The 20,510-nt window shown below is 48.4% G+C and overlaps 1 protein-coding gene across 10 annotated transcripts in view; it reads right to left on the minus strand.

Moving 5' to 3' along the window:
• LOC311244635 (suppressor of tumorigenicity 7 protein homolog) overlaps positions 1-20,510 on the minus strand; it is a 127,179-nt gene that overhangs the window by 25,335 nt on the left and 81,334 nt on the right. For 3 of the 10 annotated variants that reach the window (XM_084334249.1, XM_084334247.1, XM_084334253.1), the window contains 6 exons: positions 17,555-17,609; positions 12,653-12,768; positions 12,201-12,324; positions 9,705-9,859; positions 6,178-6,275; positions 598-641 (listed from right to left, as the gene is read on the minus strand). In XM_084334249.1, coding sequence (XP_084190375.1) covers positions 598-641; positions 6,178-6,275; positions 9,705-9,859; positions 12,201-12,324; positions 12,653-12,768; positions 17,555-17,609 — 592 coding nt within the window. The remainder of the gene's footprint in view (positions 1-597; positions 642-6,177; positions 6,276-9,704; positions 9,860-12,200; positions 12,325-12,652; positions 12,769-17,554; positions 17,610-20,510) is intronic. The other 7 variants (XM_084334248.1, XM_084334256.1, XM_084334255.1 and 4 more) reach the window with 3 other exon arrangements.

A 20,510-nucleotide genomic window follows, 5' to 3' on the forward strand; every position in this document is an offset into this window, starting at 1 on the left:
ATGACAAAGCTGTGGCTCATCAACAGCATCACACAGGATACATCTAGTCAGTGTGTTGGTAAACAAAGAGTGTTTGTTTAAACCTCCGTGGAGTGCCAGGTGGGTGGGGTTCGACTCCTAGGACGATATCATTAGTGTAGTGGATGAAATGGCCAATAAAGCCGATACTGATTCATACGGGTCAATAAGGATGACGGATGAAGATATTAAATATTAATGGTCTGCTTCTGACTGATGCCTGCCACAAAAGGTCACTGCAATATCATGTGAGACTCAAATAACATAATAATATTACAGAACATATCACATCTCTCACCTAAAATAAGCAACACAACAGAGCTCCTCTGTCACCTCTGGTTTTAGGAAGAGGAAAACTGATACACACACCTCTAACCTAGATTTCTTATAAAGATGAGTTATATTGCCCTGCCCTAGTGAGTGCCAGGAAGTTTAGACTATTTCAAAGTCTATTTCAAACGTTATTTGTCACACTATACATTGTACAATAGCAGTGAAATGAACTCAGTCAAACTGAAATAATAAACACGGTAGAGGTTGCAGTGTGACGTCTCTAGACTCTTTTGATCGATGACTTACACAGGCACCGTCTGAATGGCAGAGACGCTGTTAACCCCACCTGTCTGGCAGTCCAAGCAGATGAAAACAAATGCACATTCATTATTTTACAAGTACTATTTGACTCAGGTGCGATTCATCAGCTATCAACGACATCCCATAATAACAATCAAGCTTTAGAAATAAAATAAAAGAGCAGCTTTGATCCTGGACCACCGGCCAGCTTCATGTCCTGACTGGGACTGAAAGGTCATAATCAGTAAAAGGCTACGTTCACACACCGCAGACCAAAAGTGGCCCAAATCTGATTTCCTTCCTCATATGTGACTTAGATCAGATTTCTTTCACAAAACAGCACAAGTCATAAAAGAAAATAAATAAAATTAAAAAAAATTGATAAAAAAAAACCCAGCACAAATCACATGGAATCTAATGTTTTCTATTCTGATTTCACTTTCATAATGTGGTCCTAAATCAGATACAGGTCAGACTTCTTTTGCAATGCGACCTCTGAGTCTGTCATGCAACTTTCACGTCACTCTAGAATCTAGATTAACATTTGTCACAATATAAATTTTTTTACATCAGTCTTCTTTTATTGCTCATAAAATCTGATCTGAGCAATACATCAGATCGAGCACCAAGGCTCACAGTGTGAACGTAGCCTAAGATATTTGGAATGTTTGGAATGAGGACCATGTAGTCATGACGACCGTTGTTGTGACTCAACCATTAAAAATCAGGTGCTCATGGGGTGGCTAGGTGGTGTAGTGGGCAAGGCGCTCGCCACCAATGCAGGAGATGCTGGGTTCGAGCCCAGCTCTCCGCATTGCTATCAGCTTGGCTGGTCGTTCATACTAACACAATTGGCAGCGTTAGGGGTGGGAAAGCTGGCGGGTGGGTCCTGGTCGTTGTAAACAGCGACTCCTACAGTTCGGTCGGGGCGCCTGCTCAGCGAGGAAGGATCTAAGGGGGGTAGTGTGATCCTTCCACACGTTACACCCTCTCAGTGAGAGTCCGCGCTGCCAGGTGAAAAGAAGCGGTTGATTGGCTACACGTGTCGGAGGAAGCACGTGATAGCCTCCACTCTCCCAGACCGACTGTGGGGGGTAGGTGTGCAGCGACCAGGAAGGGGATTGGGAATTGGCATAACGACTAACATTGGGATGGGAGAAAAACGGAGGAAAAAGGAGGGGGAAAAAGATTAAAAAAAGAAAAAAAAATCAGGTGCTCATTTCACACAAGCAATCAAATATTTTACTGATATGACCTTTAAGGGGGAATTACCACCCGATTTAAGAATTCATATACGATCTTACAGTTCTAGGACAGAAAGCAGTCAATAACTGGCATCATTAATAATAAACAATGTCGAATGATGATTAGGAATCAGTGATGACGTGTATCACTGCTAGAAATACAACAGATTCATAACAAACACTATTTCCCTCTCACTGTTTTGTCGGCGTAGGACGGATGAATGTAGCAGCGATGTGTTGCTAGGTTACCAGTTCACGCGTACGGCTGCGATTGGTGCGCTGCGTCAATAGAAGGTAAACTATGCAGAGTGAGGCACAGCGAGGGTTAAGAGATCCTCACGCCTCCGCAGAGCTCTACGTCTGAGGCGCGCCCCGCGGCCTGTGAACAGCTCTACGTCTGAGACGCGCCCCGCGGCCTGTGAACAGCTCTACGTCTGAGACGCGCCCCGCGGCCTGTGAACAGCTCTACGTCTGAGACGCGCCCCGCGGCCTGTGAACAGCTCTATGTCTGAGGCGCCCCGCGGCCTGTGAACAGCTCTACGTCTGAGGCGCCCCGCGGCCTGTGAACAGCTCTATGTCTGAGGCGCGCCACGCGGCCTGTGAACAGCTCTACGTCTGAGGCGCCCCGCGGCCTGTGAACAGCTCTATGTCTGAGGCGCCCCGCGGCCTGTGAACAGCTCTACGTCTGAGGCAGCGCCCCGCGGCCTGTGAACAGCTCTATGTCTGAGGCGCCCCGCGGCCTGTGAACAGCTCTACGTCTGAGGCGCCCCGCGGCCTGTGAACAGCTCTACGTCTGAGGCGCGCCCCGCGGCCTGTGAACAGCTCTACGTCTGAGGCGCCCCGCGGCCTGTGAACAGCTCTACGTCTGAGGCGCGCCCCGCGGCCTGTGAACAGCTCTACGTCTGAGACGCGCCCCGCGGCCTGTGAACAGCTCTACGTCTGAGACGCGCCCCGCGGCCTGTGAACAGCTCTACGTCTGAGACGCGCCCCGCGGCCTGTGAACAGCTCTACGTCTGAGGCGCCCCGCGGCCTGTGAACAGCTCTACGTCTGAGGCGCCCCGCGGCCTGTGAACAGCTCTACGTCTGAGACGCGCCCCGCGGCCTGTGAACAGCTCTACGTCTGAGGCGCGCCCCGCGGCCTGTGAACAGCTCTATGTCTGAGGCGCCCCGCGGCCTGTGAACAGCTCTACGTCTGAGGCAGCGCCCCGCGGCCTGTGAACAGCTCTATGTCTGAGGCGCCCCGCGGCCTGTGAACAGCTCTACGTCTGAGGCGCCCCGCGGCCTGTGAACAGCTCTACGTCTGAGGCGCGCCCCGCGGCCTGTGAACAGCTCTACGTCTGAGGCGCCCCGCGGCCTGTGAACAGCTCTACGTCTGAGGCGCGCCCCGCGGCCTGTGAACAGCTCTACGTCTGAGGCGCGCCCCGCGGCCTGTGAACAGCTCTACGTCTGAGACGCGCCCCGCGGCCTGTGAACAGCTCTACGTCTGAGACGCGCCCCGCGGCCTGTGAACAGCTCTATGTCTGAGGCGCCCCGCGGCCTGTGAACAGCTCTACGTCTGAGGCGCCCCGCGGCCTGTGAACAGCTCTACGTCTGAGGCGCCCCGCGGCCTGTGAACAGCTCTACGTCTGAGGCGCGCCCCGCGGCCTGTGAACAGCTCTACGTCTGAGACGCGCCCCGCGGCCTGTGAACAGCTCTACGTCTGAGACGCGCCCCGCGGCCTGTGAACAGCTCTACGTCTGAGACGCGCCCCGCGGCCTGTGAACAGCTCTATGTCTGAGGCGCCCCGCGGCCTGTGAACAGCTCTACGTCTGAGGCGCCCCGCGGCCTGTGAACAGCTCTATGTCTGAGGCGCGCCACGCGGCCTGTGAACAGCTCTACGTCTGAGGCGCGCCCCGCGGCCTGTGAACAGCTCTATGTCTGAGGCGCCCCGCGGCCTGTGAACAGCTCTATGTCTGAGGCGCGCCACGCGGCCTGTGAACAGCTCTACGTCTGAGACGCGCCCCGCGGCCTGTGAACAGCTCTACGTCTGAGACGCGCCCCGCGGCCTGTGAACAGCTCTATGTCTGAGGCGCCCCGCGGCCTGTGAACAGCTCTACGTCTGAGGCGCCCCGCGGCCTGTGAACAGCTCTACGTCTGAGGCGCGCCCCGCGGCCTGTGAACAGCTCTATGTCTGAGGCGCCCCGCGGCCTGTGAACAGCTCTACGTCTGAGACGCGCCACGCGGCCTGTGAACAGCTCTATGTCTGAGGCGCCACGCGGCCTGTGAACAGCTCTATGTCTGAGGCGCCACGCGGCCTGTGAACAGCTCTATGTCTGAGGCGCGCCCCGCGGCCTGTGAACAGCTCTATGTCTGAGGCGCCACGCGGCCTGTGAACAGCTCTACGTCTGAGACGCGCCACGCGGCCTGTGAACAGCTCTACGTCTGAGGCGCCCCGCGGCCTGTGAACAGCTCTACGTCTGAGGCGCCCCGCGGCCTGTGAACAGCTCTATGTCTGAGGCGCCCCGCGGCCTGTGAACAGCTCTACGTCTGAGGCAGCGCCCCGCGGCCTGTGAACAGCTCTATGTCTGAGGCGCCCCGCGGCCTGTGACCAGCTCTACGTCTGAGGCGCGCCCCGCGGCCTGTGAACAGCTCTACGTCTGAGGCGCCCCGCGGCCTGTGAACAGCTCTACGTCTGAGGCGCGCCCCGCGGCCTGTGAACAGCTCTACGTCTGAGACGCGCCCCGCGGCCTGTGAACAGCTCTACGTCTGAGACGCGCCCCGCGGCCTGTGAACAGCTCTATGTCTGAGGCGCCCCGCGGCCTGTGAACAGCTCTATGTCTGAGGCGCCCCGCGGCCTGTGAACAGCTCTACGTCTGAGGCGCCCCGCGGCCTGTGAACAGCTCTACGTCTGAGGCGCGCCCCGCGGCCTGTGAACAGCTCTACGTCTGAGGCGCCCCGCGGCCTGTGAACAGCTCTACGTCTGAGGCGCCCCGCGGCCTGTGAACAGCTCTATGTCTGAGGCGCCACGCGGCCTGTGAACAGCTCTATGTCTGAGGCGCCACGCGGCCTGTGAACAGCTCTATGTCTGAGGCGCGCCCCGCGGCCTGTGAACAGCTCTACGTCTGAGACGCGCCCCGCGGCCTGTGAACAGCTCTACGTCTGAGGCGCCCCGCGGCCTGTGAACAGCTCTACGTCTGAGGCGCCACGCGGCCTGTGAACAGCTCTACGTCTGAGGCGCCCCGCGGCCTGTGAACAGCTCTATGTCTGAGGCGCCACGCGGCCTGTGAACAGCTCTACGTCTGAGACGCGCCACGCGGCCTGTGAACAGCTCTACGTCTGAGGCGCCCCGCGGCCTGTGAACAGCTCTACGTCTGAGGCGCCCCGCGGCCTGTGAACAGCTCTACGTCTGAGGCGCCCCGCGGCCTGTGAACAGCTCTACGTCTGAGGCGCCCCGCGGCCTGTGAACAGCTCTACGTCTGAGGCGCCCCGCGGCCTGTGAACAGCTCTATGTCTGAGGCGCCCCGCGGCCTGTGAACAGCTCTACGTCTGAGGCGCCCCGCGGCCTGTGAACAGCTCTATGTCTGAGGCGCCCCGCGGCCTGTGAACAGCTCTACGTCTGAGGCGCCACGCGGCCTGTGAACAGCTCTACGTCTGAGGCGCCCCGCGGCCTGTGAACAGCTCTACGTCTGAGGCGCGCCCCGCGGCCTGTGAACAGCTCTATGTCTGAGGCGCCACGCGGCCTGTGAACAGCTCTACGTCTGAGGCGCGCCCCGCGGCCTGTGAACAGCTCTACCTCTGAGTGGCACGCGGCCTGTGAACAGCTCTACGTCTGAGGCGCCCCGCGGCCTGTGAACAGCTCTACGTCTGAGGCGCCCCGCGGCCTGTGAACAGCTCTACGTCTGAGCGCCCCGCAGCCTGTGACCAGCTCTGCTCCAAGAGCCTCCGTAACAGTAACCGTTTATACATGATGACCACCGCAACCAAATTACTTCACACGTAAAAAAAACAACATTCAATATTAAGCTTTTTTCTGAACATGTATCAGCTCCTAATGTAGTGATACTGTATTAGAAATGCAATGCAATGATAGTTGATTCAAAAAAAGGTTATTTTTATTAACATTCAAAATTGGACTCAATATTCTTCTGATTTGTGTGTGTATGAGGACAAGTGTGATATGCATGAAATGCATGTGTGTGTGTGTGTGTTGATGTGTGTGCATGTTTGTGTGTGTTTGTGCATGCGTGTGTTGATGTGCGTGCATGTGTGTGTGCTGATGTGCATGCATGCATAGTCCTCTCAGCTTGGTGTGTACTTGGTGTGTACTTGGTGTGTACTTGGTGTGTACTTGGTGTGTACTTACGTCTCTCATCATTTTGACAGCTTCTCGCGTGCGGCCCAGCTTTCTAGAGCACATGGCCAGTCTCCTTTTAATGTACACCAAGACATTAGTGTCCCTTCCTGGTAAACACACACAGGGTTTAATCAGTAACACACGCACACACAAATGTGTATACAGTTAGGCCTATATAGTGAAATTAATCTTTTATCACGTCTGTCATTATGCCATGCCATTTTACATTGTGAATCGCTACACAATTTAGCTGTATAAATGTGTGATGAAAAGGAAACATTTTAAAATGACAAGACTAGCATTGTTGCTTTTGATTAACGTCACCCATTTGTTATTTTACTGCCTCGAACGACGATTTGCGCCTTTGCGTTTTATTGTAACATTTGTTATTTTTTATTGCCCGGCATCGCAATTCGCCCGTTTGCCTTTCATTCGCCATTTGTTAGTTTACTGTATTGTTGTTTTGTCACGAGCACTCGGAGGACGCTCGCCCTCCGTCTGGATGAGTTCGGTGACGCTCCTGCCGTCACCGTGCGATCATCTGACGTCCGTATAGAGCGAGGAGGAGGCAGGGGGGCGTGTGACGTGATTCCTCGCATATGATTGGTGGTCTGAAAGGGAGCGACGGTGATGATGACGCCGGTGCCTCTCTCTCTCAGTAAAAGGTCAACTAGAAACACTCAGAGCAGCCGCACGACAAAAGGCAGAGCGCTCTGAGGAGAGAAGCCGGCCGCAGCACTTGTCCTCCAGACGGCTGCAGAGTATGTTGTACACTCACTCCTCACGGGGAACCATTTAAAAGAGAAACGCTATGTGGACAACAAGCCCTTATGTCTGGCGGTTGGGAGGCTTTTCTCTTGTTCAATCCAACCTAGCTCTGTGATTCACTCTCACACACACCACACACCCACACCACACACCCACACACCACACACACACACACACCCACATTTGAATACTTTATTTGGTTCCACAAGTTATATTACATAAACAGGGAATCAAATGTATCGGGGGGCCAAGCAGCACTGAACACTTAAGGGTACACATAGCACCTCCTTCTCCACACGGCTAAGCTGCCAATAATAGCTGAGACAGAGCAATATTTTTGCAATTTGTTTGGCTTTTCTTTTAGACATTGCAGCAATTCTCAGACCGGTCATGGTGCATTTGTATACATGGCCAAGACATCCGAACACAAGTACACTATATCTACACCTGTACCCAAGGCCGGCCATCACACTGAGCAGTGGTTGGTATTTGATTATACGTGTCCCGGAAGGCCTGGTCCATGTACAGATCAAAGGCACAGCCTACTTCTATGACCAGCACCTCCCTGTGGCTGGTGTCAACAAAAACAACATCCGGTGTATTTGGTATGTTAGCAAACACCCACACCCACACCCACTCTCTCTCTCCAGGGCTTCATGTGAGTACAGGTGTGAGAGCACGTGAGTTGAACCCATTATACAAATTGGTATTCTGTCGACACTGAATTACTTTGCGTTTGGCCGCCTGCGCTCCAGTGTTCAAACATTTATGATTACAGGTCTCGCGGTTCTGCCTTTCCACCTTCAGCTGCGTGTGCAGCACGCCTTTGACGCTTTGCATATGCGCTCGTTTTATTTGTGTATGTACGTGCACACTTTTTGTATCCACAGATGTCCTAAGACCAACCTTTATGATATTTGAATCCTATTCGTGTTGATTTGATCTGTGGATTTAATAGATTATTTTTCTATTTAATAGATTATTTTAAGTGCGTGTGAGCAGTGAGGTCGTCACAGTCAAATATTAATTCCAATCCTGCGGTTTCACCTGTCATGTCATTCTGCCTTCTAGTGGACACGGGTGGAAGCAGGCAGGCTGTGACTCCTTTTAACAATGCAATTAGTCCAACATGCTTACAGAGATAATAATGACAGAGCATCCATTATCACTGAGAGAGAGAGAGGAGAGAGGAGAGATAGAGAGAGATAGAGAGAGATAGAGAGAGAGAGAGAGAGAGAGAGAGAGAGAGAGAGAGAGAGAGAGATTTGGAGAGAGAGTGAGAGACAGAGAGACAGAGAGACAGAGAGAGAGAGACAGACATTAATTAATTAATTTCTACAGTTGCACCATCTGGTACTAAACCAGAACAATAATCAGTAGACCATCCAGTGTTATGTGACATTATTAATGGCATCGCATCCTTTTCACATTGTTTTGGGGGAAACGGTCAAACATCTTATTAGATTCATTAAGTGAGTACTTCAGACGAAGAACAATATAAACTCTTTTACGTGGAGTAGGAACAATGTTTTTTAACACTTTATCATCTAAAGATGGTAAGTTAGAGTGCTATGTACACAAGACAGTAGAGGTTGACTAGTGTCTTGATATATCACATTCACTCTCCAAGTTATTTAGTTTCACTTCACAAGTGCCAATACATGGGCTGTCCGGAACATTAAAAAAAAACTGACTTATATGGTTCTTCAGTGCTAGAGTTCAAATGTTGGAGCCTGTTATAGAGCTGTAGACAGTCACCAACAATATCACCCCACACAAAGGGAACACCTAATGCTACTGGATGCACCCAATGCTTCCATTTGTTCCATACAGTTCAGTGATTGCAACAGTTCAGCGATTCCAACTCCAACAGTCCTTAACGTTTGAGATTCTCCGCTCTGTTGCAGAGTTTAAAAACTTGATCTCCAACCTTTGCCAATCAAGGTGTACGTGTTTTAATTGATTTTTTGCTTAGTCTAGTTGTCTTGTTGTTATGATTGTATTGTGCTTTGAGCTCGTTTCTGTAGGTACACTTGATGTGAGGAGAGGAGAAGGAAGAGGAGAGGGGGAGGAGAGGAGAGGAGAGAGGAGAGGAGAGGGGAGAGGAGAGGAGAGGAGAGGGGAGAGGAGAGAGGAGGGGAGGATGATAGGAGAGAGAAGGATGAGAGGAGAGGGGAGAGGAGAGGAGAGGGGAGCAGAGAGGAGAGGAGAGGAGAGGGAAGAGGAGAGGAGAGGGGAGAGGAGAGGAGAGGAGAGGAGAGGGGAGGAGAGAGGAGAGCGAGGAGAGAGGATGGGAGGAGAGGAGAGGAGGAGAGAGGATAGGAGGGGAGAGGGGAGGAGAGGGGATCAGAGGAGAGGAGAGGAGAGGGGAGGAGGGGAGAGGGGAGGAGAGGGTAGGAGAGGAGAGGAGGAGAGGGATGGGAGGAGAGAGGAGAGGAGAGAAGAGGAGATCAGAGGGGAGGGGATAGAAGATCAGAGGAGAGGAGAGGGAGAGGAGGAGAGGAGAGAGGAGGAGAGGAGAAGGAGGAGGAGAGGGGGAGGAATTCGAGTTTAAATAAAGGTTTGAATTGCGGTTGGTTTTAAGCAATAGTGGACTACCATGGACCACCACATTAAACTGACCCGCACATCACTAGTGTGTGTGTGTGTATTCGTGTGTGTGTGTCAGTGTGTGTGTGTGTGTCAGTGTTTGTGTGTATGTCAGTATGTGTGTGTGTCAGTGTGTGTGTGTGTCAGTGTGTGTGTGTGTGTGTGTGTGTTCTACTCACTGTGCTGAGCCTCGTACTGTGTGCCGTGGTGCTGGAGCTGCTGGCTGCGGCGGTAACACCCCTCTCCAGCCTTCAGGGCCTGTTTAAACAGCTTCTCTGCCTCCACTATGGTGGTGGCTTCCTCCTCCGCCAGCAGGATGTACGCTGTCGCACAACTGAGGAGAGGGGAGGAGAGAGGAGAGGGGAGGAGAGAGGAGAGGAGAGGAGAGGGGAGAGGAGAGGAGGAGAGGAGAGGAGAAAAGAAGAGAGGAGAGGAGAGAGGAGAGGGGAGAGGGGATGGGAGAGGAGAGGAGAGGAGGAGAGAGGAGAGGGAAGAGGAGAGGAGAGGGGAGGAGAGAGGAGCGAGGAGATGGGATGGGAGGAGAGGAGAGGGGAGGAGAGAGGAGAGGAGATGGGAGGAGAGGAGAGGGGAGAGGAGAGAGGAGAGGGGATGGGAGGAGAGAGGAGAGGAGAGGAGATCAGAGGGGAGGAGAGAGGAGAGGGGAGGAGAGAGGAGAGGAGAGGGGAGGAGATCAGAGGGGAGGGGATAAAAGATCAGAGGAGAGGGGGAGGGGGAGAGGAGAGGAGGAGAGGAGAGAGGAGGAGAGGAAAAGGAGGAGGAGAGGAGAGAGGAGGGGAGAGGGGAGGGGAGGAGAGGATGAGAGGAGAGAGGAGGATGAGAGGAGAGGGGAGCAGAGGAGAGGGGAGGAGAGGAGGAGAGGAGAGGAGAGGAGAGGAGAGGAGAGGAGAGAGGGGAGAGGAGAGGGGAGGAGGAGAGGAGAGAGAGGAGAGAAGATCAGAGGAGAGGAGAGGAGAGGGGATGAGAGGATAGAATATCAGAGGAGAGGAGAGAGGAGATGGGAAGAGAGGATAGAAGATCAGAGCAGAGGAGTAGATGGGAGGAGAGAGGAGAGGGGAGGAGGAGAGGAGAGAGGATAGGGGAGGAGAGAGGATAGGGGAGGAGAGAATAAGAGCAGAGGAGAGGAGTTTAGAGGAGAGGAGAAGAGAGGAGAGAAGAGTAGAGGGGAGCAGATGAGAGCAGAGGAGATCAGAGGAGAGGAGAAGAAAAGAGAAGAGAGGAGAGGAGAGGAAAAGAGGAGAGGAGGATATGAGAGGGGAGAGAAAACATACAGTATGTTACCTCTGCCCTGCATGGCATCCAAAAGCTTTCATTTCCTCTCTTGGATTATTATTGTTTAAACCAGACGGGTCGACTTATTTTGTGATATCCATGGTCTTGTCCTTCCTGCCTTGTTTTCTATGCTGTGAAACTTTCTAGCTCTATGAAAGAGCTCTAAACATCCCATTCATTATTTACCACAACCTGACAGAAAACTGATCAAAGATTTCTTCTTGTTCTTTTTTTTACCACTCAGGATTCAGCCTTTGGAGAGCTTCCCCGTCTTCCAGCAGAATTACATTATGGCTTCTCTCTTCAAGGACACACTATAATAAAAATTTGTGTGAGAAGATATGGGATGTTTCATAGCATTTAACAGTGACGCGGCTTCTCAACGAGACATGCGGACAAGAATCTAACGTATTAAATGGTAAATGGCTGCATTTATATAGCAGCTTTTATCCAAAGCGCTTTACAATTTGTTCCTCACATTTTTACCCATTCACTCACACATTCACACACCAATGGCAGAGGCAACCATGCAAGGTGCCAACTTGCTCATCGGGAGCAGTTAGGGGTTAAGTGTCTTGCTCAAGGACACTTCGACATGCTGCCCGGGAGGAGCGGGAATCGAAACCGGGAACCTCCGGATTACCAGACGACTGCTCTACCTCCTGAGCCACTGTGAAAGGTACTGTGTGCTCTCACCCCAGAGCCCACTCTGTCCTACAAGCAGACCACGCCTCCCTATAAGAGCTGTAGACCAGGAGGCTGCTTAGAGCGTCTTCTCTAAGTTAACCTGTCATGTCATTCTGCCTTCTAGTGGACACGGATGGAAGCAGGCAGGCTGTCACTCCTTTTAACAATGCAATTAGTCCAAAATGCTTACAGAGATAATAATGACAGAGCATCCATTATCACTGAGAGGGAGAGAGAGGGGGAGAGAGAGAGAGACACACACACATAGAGACAGAGGCAGAGAGGGAGACACAGAGAGAGACAGAGACAGAGAGAGAGGGAGAGAGAGAGACACACACAGAGACATAGGCAGAGAGAGAGGGAGACACAGAGAGAGAGGGAGACTCAGAGACAGACAGAGAGAGAGAAACAGAGACAGACAGAGAGAGAGGGAGACTCAGAGACAGAGACAGACAGAGAGAGAGAAACAGAGACAGACAGAGAGAGAGGGAGACTCAGAGACAGAGACAGACAGAGAGAGAGAAACAGAGACAGACAGAGAGAAACAGAGACAGACAGAGAGAAACAGAGACAGACAGAGAGAAACACAGAGAGAGAAACAGAGACAGACAGAGAGAGAGAAACAGAGACAGACAGAGAGAAACAGAGACAGACAGAGAGAGCGGGAGACTCAGAGGCAGAGAGAGCGGGAGACTCACTCTTCTAGTTCCAGGGCTTCATGTGCAGCAGAGATACGAGCCTGTGGGTTCCTCTCTCTCCACGCCTTCTGCATGACTGACAACACACACAGCGTTTCAGAGGTAAGAGAAGTCACCATGCCATCTGGGGACATGAAGCAGAACCTGTGGTACCATGTCTACGTGCTTCTGTCTGTGTGTGTGTGTGTGTGTGTGTGTGTGTGTGTGTGTGCGTGCGTGCGTGTGTGTGTGTGAGTCTGTGTGTGAGTCTGTGTGTGAGTCTGTGTGTGAGTGTGTGTGATTGTGTGTGATTGTGTGTGAGTCTGTGATTGTGTGTGTGTGTGTGTGTGTGTGTGTGTGTGTGTGTGTGTGTGTGTGTGTGTGTGTGTGTGTGTGTGTGTGTGTGTGTGTGTGTGTGTGTGTGTGTGTGTGTGTGTGTGTGTGTGTGTGCGTGCGTGCGTGCGTGTCCTTACTGGCGTCGGGAGGTCGGAGGTGGTCCGAGTCGCACGTGAAGAAGGTCTGGTGGTCTTGTGCCGAGAGATTCATGTCGTAGTACGTGAGTGGCTCTCGGCCCGTCACCCACGTGTACCTGGAACATCACACACACACACACACACATTTATAATGATGTGGTTACTATTTCATGTTCCCAAGCGATGACAAGGAAAGGGACTATCATGAGTGAGAGAGAAAACTATCATGGAAAAAAGAGAGCATGATGAGAGAGAGAGAGAGAGAGAGAGAGAGAGAGAGAGAGAGAGAGAGAGAGATTAGGAATGTGTGCGACAGAGCGAGAAAACAGTTGTGTATAATTATTGTAATGTGTTGTAATTTATGAGTTCTCTCTCAGACCTATTCTCAGACTGCAGGCGTTCAGCATTTAACAACCACAGCTATTACAAACAAACAAACAAACAAAAAGATAGACATATTATGGTTCTATGTAGCCCAATGGGTAGAGCAGGGCACTAACACTGCCAGGCTTAGGGGTTCTATTCCCTGTGTTGCTCAAGGGGTAGAGAAAGGCACTAATGCTGGTAGTATTAGGAGGGTTTATCTCCTAGGCTAAAATATATTCACACATGGAACTTGAGAGAGAAAGAAAGAGAGAGAAAAAGAGATAGAGAGAGGATAGCGAGAGAGGGGAGTTATATATACCGTGTATAGAGAGAAAAAACAAAGAGATTGAGAGAGAGAAAGAGATTGAGTGAGAGAGAGAAAGAGAGTGAGAGAGAAAGAGAGATAGAAAGAGAGAGATAGAGCGAAGAAGAGAGATTGAGAAAACGAGAGAGAAAGAAACAGTAGATCAGAGAGAAAACAGAGGAAAAAGAGAGAAGATCAGAGAGAAAGAGAAAAGAGGAAGAAAGGAGGGAAAATAGAGAGAATTGAAAGAGAAACCAGAGTAGATCAGAGTAGGGCTGCCGGGTCTCAGTCAGTTAATCAGCCCTTAAGGACTTGATTAGGGCTTCTTTCTGGGCTTGTTTCATGCTTTCTACTCATGTTGATTGAATGAACACATCTCCAGAATCATAATAATATTCACCAATATCCTTTGGTCTTTATAAAGCACTTGATTTAAAGAGGTCCTTCTGCATGACTGCATTCATTTGCAGGGTGAACATTGTTACAGATTTGCTGAATTAATGGGTCTAAATAAGGGAGGAAATTGGAATAATGGAGGAAGATTACAGGAAATCAAACTGTAATTTGACTAACGTGGCATAGAGACACGAAACAACTTGATCAACCAGTCACCGTACGTCCATTCATTTGACCTGAGAAACCTTCGTCTAGTCTTAACACTTTGGATGCCAGCCACGCGTTGTCGTTAGTTCATGCCGACCGTTGAGTGCCCGCCAACGACATATATCGTTTGTTTGCCGTATTTTCTTTTATTGGGGATTTGAATTCATATTTCATCAATCGAGCCTCGGGTTAGTGCTGCAGAGTCTCTCTGAGCTCAATTGGGAAGATACCGCCCCCTATCGTCTCTCCCTGTGGTACTGCACCCCATTAGTTTAGACTGATGCAGGGGGAGTGGTCAGTTTCCTCATTAAATTTTTCCCTCAAGGCATCTGAAGAATCGATTGAGCTCACCGGCCCGGAAAACGTGTGGATTATGTATTTACAGGACTCAACACTAATCAATAAGCGTGATCGATATTTGGAATGGCAATCAGGAATTGGAATAATCTTTTTGGATAACATCTGATCTCAGGTAAGGAATCTATTTTACCAGTCTTAGGATAATCAGACCTGTTTTCACGGAGATATAAGCTTTTGTGCGCTGATGAGGAAATGAGAGAATCGATTTTTCAGCCCGCCTCTATAGCGTGCATAAGTACACATATACTATCGATAATCTAGCGTTTATTTGAAAACTATTCATAAATAGGCCGAAAATGACAAGTTTTTGTGTATGCTAGAATATTCCAGTAAATGCCTTTTATCATGGAATCTTAATATTTTCCTTGAAAACAAAATGCTATAAAACGAAAATGAACCGATAAAAAATCAATCCGTTTCGACAATGTTGACTGCAAACAAGTCATTGATAAACGACGGGCAGATTAGACACAGCCATAATTTAAGAGAGAGAATATGCGTTCACAACGCTATCATTGAAGTGGGTGCTGGCATTCAACAGGGTTTTCAATGTTAAATGGCTGGCACTGAAAGTGTTAAAGTGGCAATACTTAAAGGGGAACTATCTTATAAATGGCCTTTTCCAGTGTTTAGCATTATTTTCTAGCTATGTGGACTTATATTAATAGGATCTATGTCTCAAATTCTCAATTTGGCGCATTCTTCCAATTCTCATCTCACAATATTGTCCCTCACTCAAGTAAGTCATCTGAAATTTAGCGTATCTGTGACGTCAGAGGTTTCTCATCTGCATAATAACGCCTGCCCCATCTATGCTTGTAGCCAACTGCCAGCTATGCATCTATGCTTGTAGCCAACTGCCAACTGCCAGCTATGCATCTATGCTTGTAGCCAACTGCCAGCCACCTGTATTACTCATTAAGACAGACCGCTTGGCCCCTGCGCGTTAATGTCTCTCTCTCTCTCTCCGTCACTCAAATTGCATTCCGAGTATGGGCGGAGCCCAGCCTCAAAACGGCTTAAAATTTTTAGGTCGAAAAATGCTGTTTTTGAGTAATTGATTAAAAATACAAATTTTGTTTTTGGGGGAAAAAAAACGTACAGATGTGTTCCATAAACTCACAGGAATTGTGTAAAATTGCCCAAATAGTGAAAGAAATGGTAAAATAGTTCCCCTTTAAGATCCAAATTTTTGTTTATTTTGGCGACATCTATTGGTGATAAGTGGTCATTGCTGTTGCAGTTTTGCACTGTATTGACTTGTATTCCATCTTGAAAATGCATACTAAACTACCGAGTTAGTCTTCTGTTTATTCCAAACAAACTTCTGTTGCTGCTGGTGATGTAAAACACATCACTTCCTGTGAGCCAGATGATTTTCCCGGGAATGTCCTGCCAGACAGTGTTTAGAACAGGAATGTCCTGCCAGACAGTGTTTAGAACAGGAATGTCCTGCCAGACAGTGTTTAGAACAGGAATGTCCTGCCAGACAGTGTTTAGAACAGGAATGTCCTGCCAGACAGTGTTTAGAACAGGAATGTCCTGCCAGACAGTGTTTACAACAGGAATGTCCTGCCAGACAGTGTTTACAACAGGAATGTCCTGCCAGACAGTGCTTAGAACAGGAATGTCCTGCCAGACAGTGTTTACAACAGGAATGTCCTGCCAGACAGTGTTTACAACAGGAATGTCCTGCCAGACAGTGTTTAGAACAGGAATGTCCTGCCAGACACCAGTGTTTAGAACAGGAATGTCCTGCCAGACACCAGTGTTTAGAACAGGAATGTCCTGCCAGACACCAGTGTTTAGAACAGGAATGTCCTGCCAGACACCAGTGTTTAGAACAGGGTGTTTAGAACAGGAATGTCCTGCCAGACACCAGTGTTTAGAACAGGAATGTCCTGCCAGACACCAGTGTTTAGAACAGGAATGTCCTGCCAGACACCAGTGTTTAGAACAGGGTGTTTAGAACAGGAATGTCCTGCCAGACACCAGTGTTTAGAACAGGGTGTTTAGAACAGTAATGTCCTACCAGACACCAGTGTTTAGAACAGTAATGTCCTACCAGACACCAGTGTTTAGAACAGCCAAGAACAGCAAATGTAAAAACATTCAACATTCTAGGTAGAATCACTATTGTGTTCCATCAGTTGGCGATAGAGAGTGAGAGACTGACTATAGAGCAAGATTCACAACAGTAATTCAACATCGCTGTGTTATCGGGGACACGTGAGGACCATTCTTGTCAAAGCCAAACTACACATATGAATGTTTCATAGCCATGTTACAGCTATCCACTTGTTTTTTGTCCACGAAAACTTGACCTCTGCTCGACTTTGCTTGACCATTTCGGCGAGAATAACTGCAGTTAAAAAAAGGTTCCTGGAAATAAAATTCCTTTACGTCGTAGCTCCACAAGAGTACTACACAATCCGAGCCTCTCGCACCGTCCACAGTATATCAGTAATCGCATACCTCCGACAAAGAACCACATAACTCCATTTCATTGGAACAATGTTTTTCAAACTTCATTATCTAAAGCTGGTACGTTGGGAGTGTTTTGTTCATTCATAGATAAAGATAGTAGAGGTTTGAGTACTGTCTGGTGATAAATCACATTCACACTCCTAGTAATTGGAATTTACTTTACAACTGCACTTGGGATTCATATTATGGTCCTCCATCTGACGGGTTATTTAATTATCAAGTTAATCGTGCCAGTTAGGGGGTACCTTGTGTGTACTGCACCTTGTGTATAACGTTTACATTTACTCGTACTAAAACTACCGGTACTCATAGTATTATATTCAGATTCTTTATTGCCTATATTTATTCAGACCCTCATCTGCACCTTTGATTACACTCTTTACTTTTCTCATATTTTATATTCCGAGTTACCGGTAATTATATTGTGTAAACAATAGTCAAATATTTTCTATCTTGTTTTTATATTCAGATATAATTGTATTGCCTATATTTATGTCTTTCTACTATTACCATGCCCATACCTGTACCTCCCCTCCCCCATGCTGCTATGACTCCCACATTTCCCCCAAGAGGAATATCTCATCTCATCTTATCTTAAGAGGCTCGCTGCGTGAATGTCTTTTAGTGGAAGACAGCCCTCGATCAGAGCGAAAAAGACAAATAGAGAAAAAGAGAGAGAGAGAGCGAGAAGGACAGACATTCAACTCTTGGGTCAAACCTTGAAACCATAGGCGGAGGAAAAGTGTGTTTTACATGCAGGTAGCTCAGCTCACGCCACTCACCGGTTATACTCTGCACCTCGAAATAAATTCAGTGGATTTCGCCATACTTTACATTCTGCGGGAGAGAGAGGGAGAGAGGGGGAGAGAGAGAGGGAGAGAGAGGGAGAGAGAGAGGGAGAGAGAGAGGGAGAGGGGGAGAGGGAGAGAGAGGGAGAGATGGGGAGAGAGAGAGAGAGAGGGAGAGAGGGGGAGAGAGAGGGAGAGAGGAAAACAACAGTTATGATGGGTCTCAGGGGGGAACAGTAGACACAGAGCCCTTCTCTAGAGCACTTCAAAGGGATAAAGCATATGTTCTGCTGCCATCCTCTCCGGTACACTCTTCACTCCACATTCTTAGTAACTTGTCACCAAGAAGCAAAAAGGACTCGAGGCACCTAAATAAGCAAGCACTCGTCTATTTAGAGGCTCTCTTGGTGGCCATTAAATATTCCACCCGTCCTGTCCCCGGGAAGACTTCATCGGTTCACTGAAGGCTAGATTCTGTTCCACATAGAATAAAATAGACCCGAGACCAGACACACAAGGAGTCAGCCCAAAATGCTAGGTGGGCATGGATCAATACAGATATTTACACTGTCATACAGCCCCAGTAGTAAAGATATTGTGCATCCCTCCCTATAGAACCTTTAGTGCACACTACAGAGTATAATATTGTGCATCCCTCCCTATAGTACTTTTAGTGCACACTAGAGTATATTGTCCCTATAGTAAAATTTCCCTCTGGATAATAAAAGTATTTCTATTCTATTATAGTACCCTTAGTGCACACTACAGAGTATAATATCATGCATCCCTATAGTCTTTTTAGTGCACACTACAGAGTTTAATATTGTGCATCCCTATAGTAATTTCAGTACACACTACAGAGTTTAATATTGTGCATCCCTATAGTAATTTCAGTACACACTACAGAGTTTAATATTGTGCATCCCTATAGTAATTTCAGTACACACTACAGAGTTTAATATTGTGCATCCCTATAGTAATTTCAGTACACACTACAGAGTTTAATATTGTGCATCCCTATAGTAATTTCAGTACACACTACAGAGTTTAATATTGTGCATCCCTATAGTAATTTCAGTACACACTACAGAGTATAATATTGTGCATCCCGATAGTACCTTTAGTGCACAGTACAGAGTAGGGGTGGACCGTGGGCAGTATAGTGGTTGAAAAAGAATATTTAGGACCACATGTGCAAGTAAAGATTATATCCCACAGTTCAATGACCTAAATTAACGTTAGCTGCTAATGGCAACTAAGCTGGTCCCAGAACAGTTCAGCTAACCCTGGAGCCGCTCATATCGGAGCACTCAGAGATGGTTATCATCAGAGATTGTTATGATGCGCTGCAGCTCAAACAGTGAGGAAAGGAAGGGGCTGCTGAGCCCAATACTCAGTTTCTCTCACTCTCTTTCTCTCACTCTCTTTCTCTCACTCCCTTTCTCCCTCTTCCTCCGTCTCTCTTCTGACACCATCTGTGGGGTTCTCTCTCAACTCCTCCAAAAAACTCCCACAAATAATGGCGTAGTCGGTAAACGCATGGTTGGTGTTTTTATTCGCCGGCCTCCCACGGTGCAGAGGTGACATTCATTTACAAAACAACACAAGCGAAATAAAAAAAACAAAAATACACTATACCTACAATACAAAATGAGTTCCACAATAACTCACAATACTAAACAGAACTAACAAAACACTTACGGAGCTTCACTTTGCAACTCAGCAGGTGAAGACCCCTCTGCCCGGCCAAACGGCCCTCTTGTACCTGGTAGCTTCACACAGGTGCTACACTTCATTAATTAACAACCTACACAGGTGCTACACTTCATTAATTAACAACCTACACAGGTGCCACACATCATTAATTAACAACCTACACAGGTGCCACACATCATTAATTAACAACCTACACAGGTGCTACACTTCATTAATTAACCTACACAGGTGCTACACATCATTAATTAACAACCTACACAGGTGCCACACATCATTCATTAACAACCTACACAGGTGCCACACATCATTAATTAACAACCTACACAGGTGCCACACATCATTAATTAACAACCTACACAGGTGCTACACTTCATTAATTAACCTACACAGGTGCTACACATCATTAATTAACAACCTACACAGGTGCTACACATCATTAATTAACAACCTACACAGGTGCCACACATCATTAATTAACAACCTACACAGGTGCCACACATCATTCATTAACAACCTACACAGGTGCTACACATCATTAATTAACAACCTACACAGGTGCCACACATCATTAATTAACAACCTACACAGGTGCCACACATCATTCATTAACAACCTACACAGGTGCCACACATCATTCATTAACAACCTACACAGGTGCCACACATCATTAATTAACAACCTACACAGGTGCCACACATCATTCATTAACAACCTACACAGGTGCCACACATCATTAATTAACCTACACAGGTGCCACACATCATTAATTAACAACCTACACAGGTGCCACACATCATTAATTAACAACCTACACAGGTGCCACACATCATTAATTAACAACCTACACAGGTGCCACACATCATTCATTAACAACCTACACAGGTGCCACACATCATTCATTAACAACCTACACAGGTGCCACACATCATTCATTAACAACCTACACAGGTGCCACACATCATTAATTAACCTACACAGGTGCCACACATCATTAATTAACAACCTACACAGGTGCCACACATCATTAATTAACAACCTACACAGGTGCCACACATCATTAATTAACAACCTACACAGGTGCCACACATCATTAATTAACAACCTACACAGGTGCCACACATCATTAATTAACAACCTACACAGGTGCCACACATCATTCATTAACAACCTACACAGGTGCCACACATCATTCATTAACAACCTACACAGGTGCCACACATCATTCATTAACAAC

Source organism: Notolepis coatsorum (assembly GCF_963971535.1).
Source record: "Notolepis coatsorum genome assembly, chromosome: 18".
NCBI classification, from domain to species: domain Eukaryota; kingdom Metazoa; phylum Chordata; class Actinopteri; order Aulopiformes; family Paralepididae; genus Notolepis; species Notolepis coatsorum.